The 16,116-nt window shown below is 42.9% G+C and overlaps 2 protein-coding genes across 3 annotated transcripts in view; both read right to left on the bottom strand.

Moving 5' to 3' along the window:
- The window catches only part of Pura (Puratrophin-1-like), a 54,760-nt gene that overhangs the window by 16,643 nt on the left and 22,001 nt on the right, over positions 1-16,116 (bottom strand). For both annotated transcript variants that reach the window (XM_089467959.1, XM_089467960.1), the window contains exons 4-8: positions 10,648-10,771; positions 9,210-10,037; positions 5,690-5,830; positions 5,207-5,330; positions 208-499 (exon numbers count right to left, since the gene is read on the bottom strand). In XM_089467959.1, coding sequence (XP_089324085.1) covers positions 208-499; positions 5,207-5,330; positions 5,690-5,830; positions 9,210-10,037; positions 10,648-10,771 — 1,509 coding nt within the window. The remainder of the gene's footprint in view (positions 1-207; positions 500-5,206; positions 5,331-5,689; positions 5,831-9,209; positions 10,038-10,647; positions 10,772-16,116) is intronic.
- LOC108613203 (uncharacterized) lies at positions 6,930-9,172 on the bottom strand. The gene is made up of 3 exons (XM_018006503.2): positions 8,089-9,172; positions 7,861-8,034; positions 6,930-7,793 (listed from the first exon to the last, which is right to left on the bottom strand). The coding sequence occupies exons 1-3, from the start codon at positions 8,164-8,166 to the stop codon at positions 7,413-7,415; spliced, it is 633 nt and encodes a 210-aa protein (XP_017861992.1). The 5' UTR covers positions 8,167-9,172; the 3' UTR covers positions 6,930-7,412.

The raw sequence follows: 16,116 nt of genomic DNA, 5'->3' as shown, positions 1-16,116 counted from the left end.
TGGTGGGAGGTCAAGAAAATGAAAAAAGAAACAAACAAAATTTAAAGCCATCATTAGTTGGCCAGAATCTGTCCATGTAAAGCGCTTTAATTGGGCGTCTGTGCGGACTTTTTGTGGGGCGTTAACTTGAACCGCGGGAGTTAGTTGGCCCTCGCCTAATGATTTCATTTTGTGCTGCAATCGCAAAGGTCAAAGCCTGAAACTTACCTTTTGATCGCAGCTATTGCTGCTGTGCTGCTGCTGCAACTGTTGCTGCTGCTGCTGCTGCTGCTGGTTGCACAATTGCAGCAAATTCGCATCGAGGCAAACGGCCAAAATTTCACAATTGCCAATTTGCTTGCTTAACAATTTGAGGCTTTGGCAAATTAAGTCGATTACGCATAAATGTTGCGACTTCTCGATGGCAATTAAAATGGTAAATGTGCGCGAGGCTGGCTGCAACTGTTGCTGCTGCTGTTGTTGCTGCTGCTGTTGTTGCTGTGTACTTTTATGGCCAATGCTGCAAATACATAAGTTAAAAGGCAATGAGTTTTTTCCTTCTTCTGTTTCTGTGTTTTTTTTTTCTTGTTTTGTTAGTGAGAAGTGCATGGCCAGAGCAGGCGCCCATAAACAACGCGTGGCTGTCCATCTGTCCGTCTGTCTCTCTGTCTATTTGGTGTAAATTGCGGCTGTGGCAGGCTGCAACTGCAACTGCAGAACCAACTGGCAACGCCCAAAACAAGTTCAGCATAATTGGCAATAAGCGGCCTCTGCCACTTGGCCAACAGGCACTGCCCACAACTAGATGCTGCTGCTCTGCCTCCCTTTGAGTGTATCAAGAGAACTGCTGCGGTTGCTGCGGCTGCTCGACTGTAAATATGACAAGTTGGTAGCCACTTTTAATCAGCGTAAATAAAAATTGAAAATTGCTGCTAATGGCAGGTGGCCTATTAATAAAATGCCCAACAGGCACTTCTTAACACTTTAGCCAAAGTTTTATCCAGCTGTGCCTGCTGCCCGCTGTCCCGCTGCCCGCTTGCCAATCTCTGCTGCAGCTCTAACTGTAAATGCATGCCAGCTGTGTGTTGGCCTCTTAGCCAGTTAGGCAGTCAGTCAGCCAGTTCTCGGTGTTCTCACAGCGCACAGTCCACCCCCGTCTGTGTGGAGGCCACGGCGTAGTTTTCAGTTGATATTTGCACGCAATGCGGCAAGTGGCAAAGCTGCGGGTTGCAGCTCTCAACTCACAAGTCTCACCAGCTTCATCATCAGCGCTGGCATGTCTCGAGTTTAATGATGCCGCACACAGCACACATCACACAGAGGCCATCAAAAGCGTTTGGCATTTCAATTTGAAAGCAACCTACACATGAACTAAGCTGCGAGCAAGATCCATTTGTTGATTGCAGAACGAATTTGATATGCTCTTTATTGTTGATATGAAAATGCTGCTGTCAGTTAAGCATTTTATCTGTTAGGGCAACAGAGAATTGAGCTAAATGTAATTTAGCATAAATAAAAATCAAACATAATTATTTATCATTCAATTTCCTGCAATTTAAGTATACGTTTGCTTAACATATGCTGTAATCCTACTTTAACAGCTGTCTGTTAAGCAAATGCTTCTATTTATGTTTAACATTTCCCTTTCATGTGAACAGTGCTTGCTTTATATTTCACTGTTAAGCAACTGAGTTCAATTTGTTTATTCTGCTAAAGCTGTTCGTAGGCAGTTATGTTAAATATACACATGAGAGCAGCTATTAACAGAGCTGTTGCTATTGGGTTATCAAGTGCTGCTGCTGTTAAGCTGTTAGTGAGCAGCTACTCCTTTATAATTATACATACATATATAGAAATAAAATTTTTAAAAGCAAATATACGTTGAGCTGCCTAGAGCTACTATATAAAATTATGACTTAAAATTAAATTACATTTTCAAATAAAAACATAAGCTATGTATATTAGCACCCTAGAAGCTATAAGTTGTGCTTAGCAAAACAAACGAATGCTATTATAAGAGCTGTAAATATTTTAAGGGGCAATATAAGACTAGCTGCCTACGGGCTTAATCTTTACCTAAACAGCAAATGTTATTATAGAAGCAATCTGTAAATAAATGAAATACAAGGTAAGCTGGGCTGACTGCAATAGCAAGAAATGTTATTATAAGCGCAGTCTATAAATGAAAAAGAAGCGGACTGACTACAGTGACTGCTATTTTATGAACTGTGACTATTAAAAGAGGATATATAGGCAGAGGCTGCCCTAAGGGCTACACAACTTAACATAACTGAAAAATGTAAGTGTGAAGAGGCAAAACTCATTAAAAGGAAAATATAAGTTAAGCAGTCTGTTAAACGCATTCAATTATGTACAACATAACAGAAAAGCTTTAGCTCTTAAATGTAAACTAAGGCCCATGTTATGGCCGGAGGGCAGACATATGTTATGTATATTTCATTAGACTCCAAGTGCAGTGAGTGTAATAAATTTATGAGTGCAGTCCTAGGCCAGGTCGTTCGTGTGTAACCCGAGCTTTCTTTATATTTGTATTATGCACAGGCATGCATATTAATACCTTTGCCACTCGTTGCAGGCGGCATTTAAAGATTCCCAGAAGTGCAGGCCCCATAAAAACTAATTTAATTGCAAGCTGTCACACACACAGAGATAGAGAGAGAGAGAGAGAGAGAGACACAATTGTTGTGTGAGAGAAGGGTCAAATGGACGAGCTCTTGTTGATGATGTAAGTTTTTGGATAAGCGACGAGTTGTCAAAGACAACAAGCAAAGTTTGCTGTTGACACTGCGCCCAGTTCCAAGCCACAGAGTGAGTCGCAGACTCTCCTGGTGAAAACTTGACTCAGCTCAAATATTTAATATTTGCGTGCAGCATAGACTGGCATTTGGATTTGAACAGCCAGCTAATGAATACCTTACACATGTCCGCAAACAAACAGCAAATAATGTCAATGGCTGCACTTCAAGAGCGTGCGAGTGTGAGAGAGACAGAGAGAGAGAGAGGGGAGATAGTATACAACATAGTGTGACTGAGGTCTGTCCAAACTTCAAGTTTTTAGTGTCATACGCATGTCTGATGACATGTTGTGCCAGTTGTCTAGCGAGAGAGAGGGAGAGAGAAATACAGAGTGATAGAGAGAGGAGGAAGGTGTCTCCTTGCTTGAGCATAACAAAATCTGAGCAAATGTTTGTCAAAGTTTTCTACACGATTTGGCCGCATTTTAGCAATTGGCATTGCAGCAATTAACATGCAGCTGGAACTCAAGTCGAAACGGGATTCTGCATCCGAATCAGAATCAGAATCAGCAATAGCTGACTGCCAGCTCTCGTAAGTGGCCAACGGGTCCTCTCTCTCCCTCTCGACCTCGCTCGCTCTCTCTCTCTCTCTCTCTCTCTCTCTCTCTCTCTCTCTCTCTCTCTCTCTGTTACGTATGTCGATTTAGATTTCGCAGATTTTTCTGTGATATTTCCAGGAATCGTGGTAGAGCAGTCGACACACACACACACACTCACACTTATACACACACACAGCAAGCATTGAACGCTGGGCCACAAAAGTTCACATCATAAATTCAAAGTGTCACGAATCTGTCTGAAAGATCATTCATATGCCTGCAGCAGCAGCAGCAGCGGCAGCAGCTTCCCCTCTCTCCTTCTCTCGCTCCCCTTCTCACTTGCTCCGGCTGGCGTTGTCTCCCTCTTGCGTTCGCTACAAAGGGAAGCCGCAACCGCAGAGTCCCTCAAGCAATGTGTCTGCCAATGCCTCAGCAGCGCCCGCAAATCTTGCCTGCCTGCCTAGCGAGCGAAAAACGAGAATTCTAAGCTACACTAGACAACAAAGTTGCCAGCTTAAGTCTAAGATTCTCGTCCACTAAGTAGGCCACAAGCAATCTACGAGCTTAGACTATTAGGCATCGAAGATGGAATTACAATTTAGGTCAATCAATAAAAGCGTATCTCCAGTAAGTAGCAAAAGTATCTTTGATTATAAGAGCATGCTTATTCGCCCAAATAATCTTCTATCTAACAGAAGATAAACATGCTTAAAACAGTTTAATGTGTGCTTAACTTCTGTTTAAGATAAGAATATACTTGTGCTATATGAGTAAACTCTAGAGAAAGATAGCACTATCTACAATTATTTTATTTTATCATTGGCGAATTTGGCAATTTATCTTTTATCCCTCATATATTTCTAAATATAATAATGGAATATATCATATAAAGTTTATCATATATATTATAATTTTATTTATATTTATTTTTAATTATTTATATTTTATTTAATTATTTTTTAATTGTATTTTGAATTGTTATATTTTTAACAGTATATTAAAATAAATGAATCATTATAACTTCTTTATTAGGATATTATATCATACCAATTTTCTATAACTTTCTTGGCTATCAACATTTTATTTTAGCTTTCTAATGATGAAGATTTATAAAAGTTTATCTATTTGAGTTTAGCTCATAGATCCAGTTTTCAGTTCACTCCCACGTAAGCCCCATAAAAATGGAGTTTGCTCTATAGTGTTATTGACTTTTAGCTAAAGCTTTTGTTCTATTTTCTGTGGTAAAGTTCTCAGCATTCAATGCAAGTGCTGTTCGATGTTTTGTTGTTGTTGTTTTTGTTGTTGTAGTTGCTGTTGTTGCATGTTTCCTTTTAGCCAAAGTGGCAAATTGACTGGCATGCATATTCTTAAGCGGCAATGAGTTCGACTGCCTGATTGCCAGACAGCCAGACGACTGAGCAAGCGCAGCAGAAAGAGACAGAGATAGCGAGAGAGAGAGAGAGAGAGGGGCAGTGCTGTTTTCCCTCTTGCACCACCGTTAGAACATCTTAAAGGCTTAAGTGCAGCGGCGTCGCGTTCTTCGCGTCTTCGGCTGTTCCCAGCGCACGTTGGTGGCTCTTGGCCAGGCTTTAACTGCACATTTGCATATCAGCTCGTAAATATGGATGGGCTGCTTGTGAGTCTATGAACTTAGCTCTTTCTACATGTTTTTTTTTTCTTTTTTTTTCCTTTCTGTTTTGCTGTTGTTGTTGTATTGCAACACAAATTGAAATGCCTGGACTGTGAGCCTGTGCCCATTCCCATGCGTTTTACATTTGACATTAAACTGCCCGATTCTGATTGAGGCAATGGCCCCTGCCCCGGCCCCTGTCCCTGCCCCTCACCCTGCACCCGCCCACCACTTGGACTCACCTGCGCTCCGGTATGGTGCTATAGTAAAGCAACAGCGTGGCCAGCTCGTAGCAATTGAGACCAGCGCCGGCCACCGCGTCCGCCTCCACATGGACAAGTGGGTCGCCTTGGAGGGTGCGTGTGCCTGCGAATAGATGCAAATCGAATTGAGTCTCGAAATGAATTTCAATTGCTTTCAAACAGCGCCTTGGGTGGTCGCAGCGCCGACGGAGCGCGCGTTAATGTGCGAAAAAGTGTGTGAATTAATTGAATTGAATGGCTGGCAAATCACTGCGAATTGGAATTCCAATTGGGGCGCCAATTGGAGCGCTTTTCACCCAGGCCAGGCAGGCCTTGCGGGCCTGGCAGGCCTTGCAGGCTAACTGCCTAACGGGGCGTTGTGAATTTTCCAATTTATATTTATAAGTTTTTCGGCTCATGGACTAGCGAAAGTCTAGAATTATATGCGGAGCAACAAAATGGAAAGTCGGGATATATGTTTACCTGGCAAATAGACGCCGCTGTTCAACAGTTTCTCGGGCAATTCGCTGATCGAGTTGGGCGGCAACAGTTCCGTTTCCCGCTCCGTCTCCCTCTCCCTCTCCGTCTTCGGCTCTGCCAGCTGCGTCGTCTCGCTGTTAAGCGCTAGAAATTGACAAGTTTTCATACATAAATATTACATTTATCTTTTATATATATATTTTTTATATATCTTTACATATATATATTTTGTTATATAGGTTAATTGCATTTTAAACGCTCGACGAAAACCTTGAAAACCCGTTCAGGATCTGCTGGCAACACTCTTTACTTTTTGCATAATATTGCCATTTGATTAATTTGGTCACACACTTCAGGTCCCCTCGCTTTCGGGCTGGGGGGCGTGGCCAGACCAGTTGGCCTCCCATTAATTTCGAGCTGGGCACTTTCGCGTGCGACAATTTTGCGCTTGTAACAAATGCGACACATTGCAGCGTCTGCACAAATTCTGTGTGCACTACCTGCGGCCGCACCACCTGTTCGCTGCATACAAATGCTGCCCAGGTGCTCGGCATGGTGGCATTGCATGCATAAGTATGTAACTCAATACCCTGGCCACAATTGCCCCCGCACTTGTCAGCTGATTTATGCACGCTTGCAAATTGCACCCACACGCCCGAAATCCGACTGCGAGTCGATCGCATTCCGGCGCACAGTGGTGTCGGATAGGCATCTCTGTGCACCGTTTAAGCGAGGCGTAGCCCTAACGCAATCAGCGAGGGCGTGTGTTTGCCAATCACAGCTACTCGTTGACCTGATTGGCGAAGTTTTTATGACGCGAACTGAGTTTGAATTCGTAATGGAAAAGGGCTCAGCTATCCGGGTACGAATCTGAGGCAGGTACAGTCGATGCCATAATGTCAATGTCACCAACAACATGACGAATTGACAGTATATATATGTGGGTACTGATTAGAAGTTCTCCCCACTCTATTGGCATGACGCCACAGTAGTCGAAATCTATCATATCTATCATACGTATCATTGGGATCCGGGTTCGAGCTCCAAGCAATAACTTTATCAACCCAATAAGATTCATTTAGTAGAAATAGAAGTAAATATAGGTAGCATTGGGTTTCGGGTTCGAGCTCCAAGCAAGCACTCCCTCAGCCCAATAAGAATAATGTAGTAGAACTAGACAGCGTTGGCATATAGGATAATTCTAATTGGAAGCGTATAGAAGCATAGATCTACATAGTAGGAATACTTTGCCTATATTTTTGATTAACTTTATTTATTGATTTTATTTTTTTTTTTTTCAATTTAAATTTGCACCACATCGTGCACCACTGTGCGCTGCACTGCTTTGGTTTCTCATTTAATTTTCATATTTTAGGCTTTGACAAATTAAAAGGCATTTGCACCGTTGTTGCTGCTGTTGCAGCTGCTGTTGTTGCTGTTGTTGTTGTTGTTGTTGCTGCTGTCGTGGAGACAACGATATTTTGTGGTTAACCAACGCCTGGCGGATGCTGTGGGCCGCCGTTGTTAATGGCTAATGGCTTTTTGTGTGGCTTTTGTGGCCGAGCCGTGGGCGTTGGCAACGCATTCTATGCTCCCGGGGCACACAGTCGAGCAATTGCAACGGCTTGCAAGTGGACAAGATATCGAAAGCAAAAGCTGTGATCTATCGATCTATCCATAGATATATGTATATCTTATCAACTTAAATTGCGAAAGCTTCTGTTATTCAATAGTTTCTCAGACATTTCCTCAGCTTCCAGTGGGTTATGAGATTCACAAAGAAGAGCACAAAAGCAAACCAATAGCAGTTGGCAAAGACGAACCAGAACCAGCTATCCTCAGTGGCAAAAAGACAGCCACGATGATAGAGATTCGCGGGAGTCTCCACTTGATTTCGGTAGCAGGAGGCTGGCACGACGTCCTTCTGGCTTACATTGCCATAGTTGGCGGGGCCATCGATGCCGCAGCAGTGGTACACGATCTCATAGTTCCACAGATTGTCGGTGTAAAAGCTGCGCACTACCACATAGACATCCGTATACCTGATGACGCTGTAGCTGCCGGCAAAGAGCAGAAAGACGCCCAACGAAAAGCAGACTATAATAGACTAATGGATCGGGTATGTATCTCTGTCTCTCTCTCTCTCTCTCTCTCTCTCTGTCCCTTCCACTTACCGCCAGCAGTAGATTGCCCATGCGACAGCAAATCCAGCACAAATCGAGGAGCAGCAGAAATACGCAAATTCCCTCCACCCACGACAAGAGCACATAAAGTGTGCTGAATTCATAAACTTTACCAATTTTGACAGTCACATAAACAAATTGGAATAACGTGCCACTATACAAATACTAGACTGAGGATATTTCTATGCAGACTGAGATATTTTTGCACATCACATTTACCGTCAAAACCCCATTGAGCATGAGACAGGCTCCAGTCAATTGCTGACTCGTGCATTCCCAGGCGGCCTTAATGCACATCTCTACGCTGCGTTCTCGTTATGCTCTATGTTGACATAAGGCCTTGAGGGAGTGATCTAGAAAGTGTTATTAGGCTAAAGAATTTTTGATTTCAGTTTCTGAATTTTTGAAAGTGTTCCCTATGTTAATTCAAATGTTAAGTAGAAGTAGAAGTAGAAGTAGAAGTGGAAGTGGAAGTAGAAGTAGTAGTAGAAGTAGAAGTAGAAGTAAAAGTAGAAATAGAAGTAGAAGTGGAAGTGGAAGTAGAAGTAGAAGTGGAAGTGGATGTAGAAGTAGAAGTAGAAATAGAAGTGGAAGTAGAAGTAGTAGAAATAGAGTAAAGAGAAAGCTGAAGCTTACATTCTGATTACTTATAAAACGTAAATGTGCAAACATTAATAATATTTTCAGCAGATCGTTCATATTTCAAGTCTCGTACTGAAAGTGAATAAGAAAAGCAGCTCTGAATGAATCACAATCACAGTCTTCAGCTACCCATGCGACCCTAGTTCAAACCAGACATGAAATACAATAGATAAGCAGCAAACTCTCTATGAATGCCCCAAACAAATAAACATTTCCCCACAGTAAATCAAATTTTTTTCAAATGAAACCCGCGAAATCAGCGAGCGAAAGAAATCATAATTAATCAAGTTGAACTCGAACATACTTTCGCTAGAATTCTTAACAAAGCTCCACGATCAGCGCCGCTTTAATTGAATTAAATGTTAAGCACAAATTTATGCACAGAAAATATATCAAATTAGCGGTAAATTTGCGCGATATCTGAAATCGTGTTATTAGCGCAGACAGACTTCGACTGCGACTTCGACTTCAAAGCGAATTGCAGCGCAGCTCTGGCTGCGGGGCGTTTAATTGAATATTGTTTAGCTGTGGGCGTGGCGCTTTGCATAGCATACAAAAGAAGAAAAAAAAAAACGGAAAAACAAATAGAAATAACGCCCAGCAATTGAGATAAGCGCAGCAAGTGGAGCATTGGCTGGTCTGCTTGGCGTATGCGTAATGCAATATATTACGTATACGTCGCGCTGGCATTTACTTACCGCGTGTCTGACGCTTCTCGCCAGCATCGGTGGCCTCCTCGTCGCTGTCAATGTGCGGAAATGAGCTGCCCAAACAAAATAGCGGCAAGGCAGGCGATGTCGATGCAACAAGCTCTGCATTGTTGTTGTTGTTGTTGTTGCTGCTGTGGTTGCAGCTGCTGTTGTTGTTGTTGCTGTTTAGATGGCTGTGCAGCTCCTCGCTGGCGCTCGAGCTGGTGCTGCTACGCTCGCTGGCATTGCTGTTGCCCGACGAGGTGGAGTTCATGCTATCCTGTCGATTGGTCAGGCGCCGGAGCATGTAACGATTGTTGAACAGTTTGTTTTTGGTAATTAAATCGCTGCGCCTCAGTGCGCACTTTGGCGATCCAATGTTGTTGTTGCTGCTGCCGTTGTTGTTGCTGCTGCTGTTGTTGTTGGCCTCATCGAGCTGATCCTCGTGCAGTGCCAGCGGCATCTGCAGCTCGTTTAGCGACACGCGCTCAATGCTGCGCTCCACGCTCACGAGCAAATTCTGCAACATCTGCGGCAGCTCGATGGCTTCGTTAGCCTCCCCCTGGAACTGCACCCTCTCCTGTGCCGCACTCTGTGCGTGTCCTGCTGCAGCAGTTGCTGCTGTTGTTGCTGCTGTTGCTGTTGCTGCTCCCATGGCTGCCATTGACATCTCTAGTTGCAGCACGCTCAGTGGCTGCTGTTGCGTTTTAGTGTAATCGATATGAATGCAGTTGCTCTGCCCTCCACTCGGTGTGCTCCCCTCTTGCTGCTGCTGCTGCTGCTGCTCGGACGAGCGCCAAACGACATAAAGCTGCGGTGTGGCCTCTGCGTCAGAATCTGAAAGGAAAAAGGAAGTGAAAATATGACTAATGAAGGCAGATAAAACACTGGACAGCGAATATATAGAGTCGTAAATTCACAGAGATTAATTGCATTGCTTCGCCTGCAATCAGTTGGAATAAGTGCAAAGAAATCTGGGAAACTATTTTTAGAGCATGCTGAAGGTAAGAGTTGAGATTGTGTTAAAATCAAGTTTAGCTGCATGGATATATCTGGGATACGGTAAAATATAGTAATAAACATTATAGTCTCAATTTCGTTTTTCTCTTCGGTCTCATCTCTTATCATCTCATCATTTGTCTACTCTTTTTTTTCTTTTTCTCTCTTCTCTCTTCTCTCCTTTCTCATTTCACTTTTATTTCATCTCGCTTCAACATTCTCTGTTCATTATTATATATTCTTTACTCACTTTTCATTCTCCGTTATCATTCTGTGTTCTATACTTTTTCTTATATTTTTCTCTTTGCACTCGCCTGCTCTCACTCTCTCTCTCTCTACCTCTCTCTGTGTCTACATTCTTCATATAGAATCATATTCCCCTCTTTAGTTATTTCTACATTGTTATAGCTCCTTAGATAGATATCCATGACTAGTTCGTTCCACTTACCCAATTTGACACACAGATAGAGCTCGGCGGGTTGGAGTGCGTGCGCGAACTCAGAGTCGCTCAGCTGGAGTACGAGGGCTCCATTGGATGTGGCCAGCGGCCAGCCGGCATGCCATAACCAGGACTGCAACGATAGCCAATGAAAGAGATTGAAGATTGAGTAACGAAATCATTTGCAAATTTTTATTATTACGACGATTACATGTTGTGGCACAGCGTGCCAAAGCACAGGCTGCGACTACACTGAAATTATGTAGACAACAACACCCGCAAGTGTTAAGCTGCAAAAAGGAAACCGAAACCGAAACCGAAACCAAACCGAACGAAAACTCCAAATCGCTTAGACTGAAAAGCGCATTAAAAATGGCCCAGGCTGTCAGATATGCATAGTAGAGGTATTCCCCTCTCTTACTCCAGCAGTCCTCCCTCTCTCTCTCTCCCGCCCTCTATGTGTATTTGACTGTAGGCCTATCAGATGGCGAATATGCCAGTGCCGGGTCTGGGCCGCGTGGCGAGTCCCGATGCAAAATTATAGATAAATCATGCAAGTCAAACTTTAGCAATTTTTAGCTAATTTTTGGCCATTACCCACAGGCTCAAGAAAAAAACACAAAAAAAAAAAAAAAAAAACGCGACGTAAACAAAACAGAGAGAAAAAAAATAAAACAACAAGATTTCACCCCTACGGGAATGTGAAATCGAACTTGCAACTCAGAAAAGCGACTTGCAACAGACTCTTTGTGGGGACCTTTGGACCTTGTGGCTGCACTGGACTGCGTTGCCAGAGTGCGCTATTAATTGTTGCAAGGCGAAAATGTTTTGCGCATTGTTGTTAATTTGCGGAAAATGCGCAACAACAACAACAGCAACAAAAACAGCTGAAAAACCTTCACTCAACAACGAATTGGAGGTGCGCTCACATTTGGCTTGATTTATAGCACCTTTTGACTCAACACAAAAGCTCTGCTATTTGATAGTTGTTGTTGCTGTTATTGTTGCTGTTGCACATGCCACACAACAGAGACCCCACACAGCATACAGAGCGAGAGCGAGAAAGGGATAGAGAGACAACAGCCAACATAAATCAATTGTTGGCAGCACAGAGCTGCGCTGCATGTGGGCCAGGGTGCGGGCGGTACAAGGGGAGGGCGGGGCAGTGCCGAAGCGACTGCTCCAAAATCCATTCAAACAGAAAATGATCAATTTTGTCATTTGATCAAAGCCGCAGCGAAACGATCGCAACGCATCGTTTACAATCGATTGAACAAAATGATCATCGCCACACACACAACAGCAACAACAACAACAACAACATGAGTAACAACAACAACAACAACTTCCCTTTAGTCAGATTCATGTTGTATAAGCCGCTGTCGCCACATGCTAAAAATGATGCCAGCTCTCATGCAACATTTTCAGCTTGATTGAACGCCAATTCCAGATCAGCCTCGCATTGTTGTTGTTGCAGTTGTTGTTGCTGTTGCTCTTCAATATTAGGTTCTAAATCATTGGCATCGTCGTCGCTTCGGTTTCGTCGTCATTGACCCAAATGCGCGCGTCGCTCGGACGCCGCTTGTCATTGTCATCCAAAGCCGAAGTCGAAGCCGGAGCCGGAGCCGTAGCCGTAGCCGCTCTCTGCCTGCCTACCCCTGCCGTGCCACGCCCCTGCGCCGCAAAAAGCCTCAATTTCAGTTCTTATTTTTAGCGACTTTTTTTTTTGTCGCTACTCTTTTTTTTTTTGTTAGAATTCTTTTGCCCATTTTGGCTTTCAAAGTCAGCTGCGGCTCGTTTTCAATTTGCTGCGGCGACAAATTTCCGTTCCATTGGCGGCATTTGCTTTAGGCTTGAGGCTCGAGGCTTTTGGCATTTCGTTTCGTTTCGTTTTTTTTTTTAATGGTTTTTATTTTGTTATAATTTTTTGTTGCCCTCCATAAATCTGGGAGGATTTGTCTGAAAGGATTCGGCATTGGCAAAAGCAAACGCATTTATCATTGCGATAGGCTGAGCCGTTTCGTTTCGTTTCGTTTTATTTTTTGCTCTTTTCATATTAATTTTAATTTTTTCTGTGGCTCATTCCCACGCCTTTGATGTTGAAAACTAAATTACAATTCGTGTTGTCCACGCAAAAAGTTCGCATAAATATTTATACGCGTCAAATGGAGCAGGAGTGAAAGTGAACGACTAGCAGATACCCTGTAAGATATAATTTTAACCTGAGTTTTGGTCGTCTTTAGGTGCACATCTATATTTAAAGTGTGCTCACTGAGCATGGCTCTATGTTGATGGATTACAGGGTACTTTCATTAAATTTCATTTGATCATTAAAATTATTATTTATTATATTACTATAAATATTGTGTTATTTCCTATTTCTTTTATATATGAGTCGAGCATGCCTCATTGCTATTAAATTACAGGGTATATACATACTATATTTAGCTATTTTTAACAGCTAAACTTCTTCTGTATGGTTAACATACCCTTGCTCAGCAATTCACAGGGTATTGCGTATCTTTCAGCGCACTTTATGAGTAATCAAGCCGACAAGCAGTTGGCATTAGCATATATGCAGATCAAGATAGATGTACATATATTTTTATGCATACACAAAAATACATCCGAATCCGAATTCGACTACGAATCCATGTCCCAGTCCCATTCATTCTCTCTCTCTCTCTCTCTCTCTCTCTGCCTGTAGTGCCTGTTCCGCTATCGTGTGGCGCCCAGCCTATGGCAATTATTCAGTGCGGGTGCCGTCGCACCCGGAGCGGCGCAGACTGGGCCGATGACGGGGCCATTGGGACCACCGTCAGCGCAGCACAAATTACGCATGCAAAAGGCGCGTTGCACGGACAGGAACGATGGGTTGGCGACAGGGGGAACGAGAGGGGAACAGGGGAACAGCGGGACAGACACACTCCCTCAGTCGCACACTCTGCATTTGGCTTGTTTTCTTAATAAATTATAGAAATATAAAATGAAAACAGAGACACAACTTGTTGGCCGTTAGCCCCTGTCCGCTGTCCGCTGCCCGCTGCCCACTGGCCGGAGACAATTGTTGTGGGGTGCGCCGACGCCCAGTTTCATTTTCGATATTATTTTTGTAATTTTGCTATTTTTTTATTTTTTTGGAAATTTGTTTCTCTATTTTTGTTTTTGCTATTTTGTTGCTCCTTCTGTTTGCGGCGCTCCAAGAGTAATTAACATGTTGGCGAAAAGGGCCACACCTGGCCGAAAAGTGCCGCTGGCACAAACGATTTTAATTACACATACGCAGCGTTTGCCGCCAAAGCAAAGCAGCATGAGCAATCCGTTTCGACAGAAGGCCATCAATTTGGCGAATCAATTTGATATTTGCCTGTCCCTGGCGGCGGACTTCTCGAGTGGCCGTTGGTGTGACTAATGCCATGGGAAATTCATTGAAACCCATTTGTTAAGGGTATTGATTAACATTTTTTTCTTTCTTTTTTTTTTTTTTTTTTTGGCTTGGCAGCTCGCAAAAAATATTACGTAGAAAATATTATGAAATGTGGGCGTGGTGTGATAGAAATTAGAGAATTCGCTTTGAAGTAAAGAAAGTTACTGCAGAATTCGTGAAGCATATGAAATTGTAAAGAGTTTGGCGAGAAATTAATCTTAACATAACGTGTAAGCTACTCTAACATGAACTGTTAAGCTAACAGTTCTGAAGTCTTGTCAATTCAATCAAAGAAAATGTTAAGAGACACTCGATCCGTGCGAGTAATGTTAGCCCAAGCAAGTTAACATATTCCCTGTAAGCTTAACAGCATTGTGCTAAAGGAAACTTATATTAACATAACGCATTTCTAGTATAACATAATTGAGACTTTTAACAGTGCTAGAAAGGGAACTTCAGCTGTTAAGTTGACACTTTCTCAGCAGGAGCTAAAATGTTGCTAATAAGATTAACAGCATTGAACAGAGGACAATTGTATGTTAAAACAAAGGCAAGCAACGCCTAGGCTGCTGTTAGCTGTGATATTAACACTCACTTCTAAACAAACATTTGACTCAAAGTTAACTAAATATAATGACCCCAAAAATGCTTAGAGTCTAATTAAGTAAAGAGTAATTTTTATGAACAAACGAGAAAGCAGCGATTTCTCAATGTCTTGTTAATGAGGTCTCTTTAGTTAACATTTTCACTTGCAAGCACAAGAAGTGAACATTATTCAATTGCAGTCAATTACATTTAAGAATGCAATGAATGTGAACTGAGTAACCATGAATATTTAAATCAATTTCAGTCAATTAGTCAAAGCTTAGCAAAGCGCAGGAATTTTAATGAGCTACATTAGGTTAACATAAAGTTATTTTTATGCAAATTTAAATATTGTCAATTAAAGATTTAACAAAAAAGAAAACGCTTAACGCTTTTGCTTTTTACACATGATTTCGAATCACGAAATATCAGAACTTGGATGATATTTATCTATCTCACCATAAACATTTGGCATTCCATTGAACACCATCTGCAATGCGCTTAGCGCTGCGTTTCTTTTGAACTTTTTGCACAAACAAAAGCGAGTGAATTTATTGCAGTCAACGTCACATTTCCGCTTCATCTACCAGAACGGCCATCAAGAGAATGCCAGCACCACCGACAGCACCACCGCCACCACCACTGACAGCACCACTGGCAATGGCCAAAGCCAGGGCGCAGCCACACCTACAAATTGTTTGTTTTGCAAAAGCAGGAGCAGCACACACACACACATAGATACACTCTGTGTGTGTGTAATGAGGCATATTTATGTATATTTTGCATGTTGCTGGAGCTGCCTGAGGATGGGGGCAGCAGAAGGCGCAGCGTGACCAAAATAGATCAGGTCTAGGCTGTCATGCTCGCTGCATGGCCGGAATGCAAAGGCAGACGAACTTCTGCAACCCCCACTTGCCGTCTCTGTCTCTGCCTCTGGCCCCCCATCTTCAACTGAGTTGATGGCATGCCAAATTCAGCTGTTGTTGCAATTTCTTCAAAGCGCGGCACTGGCAGCTAGATGAAGATGATTTAGGCAAACAGCAAGCAGGAAGTATAACACTGGCCATATCGATTGAGTGTTGAAATATTATAGGGCAGCATGAATGCTCTACAAACAGAAATAACAACAAAAAGAGAAGTGCAAAAAATGGGAATCAAATATGCGAATCAGGCACTTCACAGCCTGTCAACTTAACGGGCTTAAGATAACAACAGGCAACAGGCAGGAGGCAGCAGGCAGGAGGCAGCAGGCAGCAGGCAGGAGGCGGCAGGCAACAGCTAAAGATTTTCGATTTCGTGGCAACATCAAAGCAGCAGCTTCGATTACATCAGTGCACAGCGAACGTAATGCAACAGTTGAGGCACTACGCTTAAAGACAGCCAACGAGATGAAGACAATGATGCGATGCGATGCGATGCGGCTCAATTACGACTTACAATTGCCGTCGAGTAACAGCAAAAACCGG

This window comes from Drosophila arizonae, chromosome 4, assembly GCF_054131065.1.
Source record: "Drosophila arizonae isolate 15081-1271.41 chromosome 4, UAZ_ARI_1.0, whole genome shotgun sequence".
In the NCBI taxonomy this organism is placed as follows: Eukaryota; Metazoa; Arthropoda; class Insecta; order Diptera; family Drosophilidae; genus Drosophila; species Drosophila arizonae.
The sequence above is the reverse complement of the archived record's forward strand: the minus strand, read 5'-3'. Positions and strand labels throughout refer to the sequence as shown.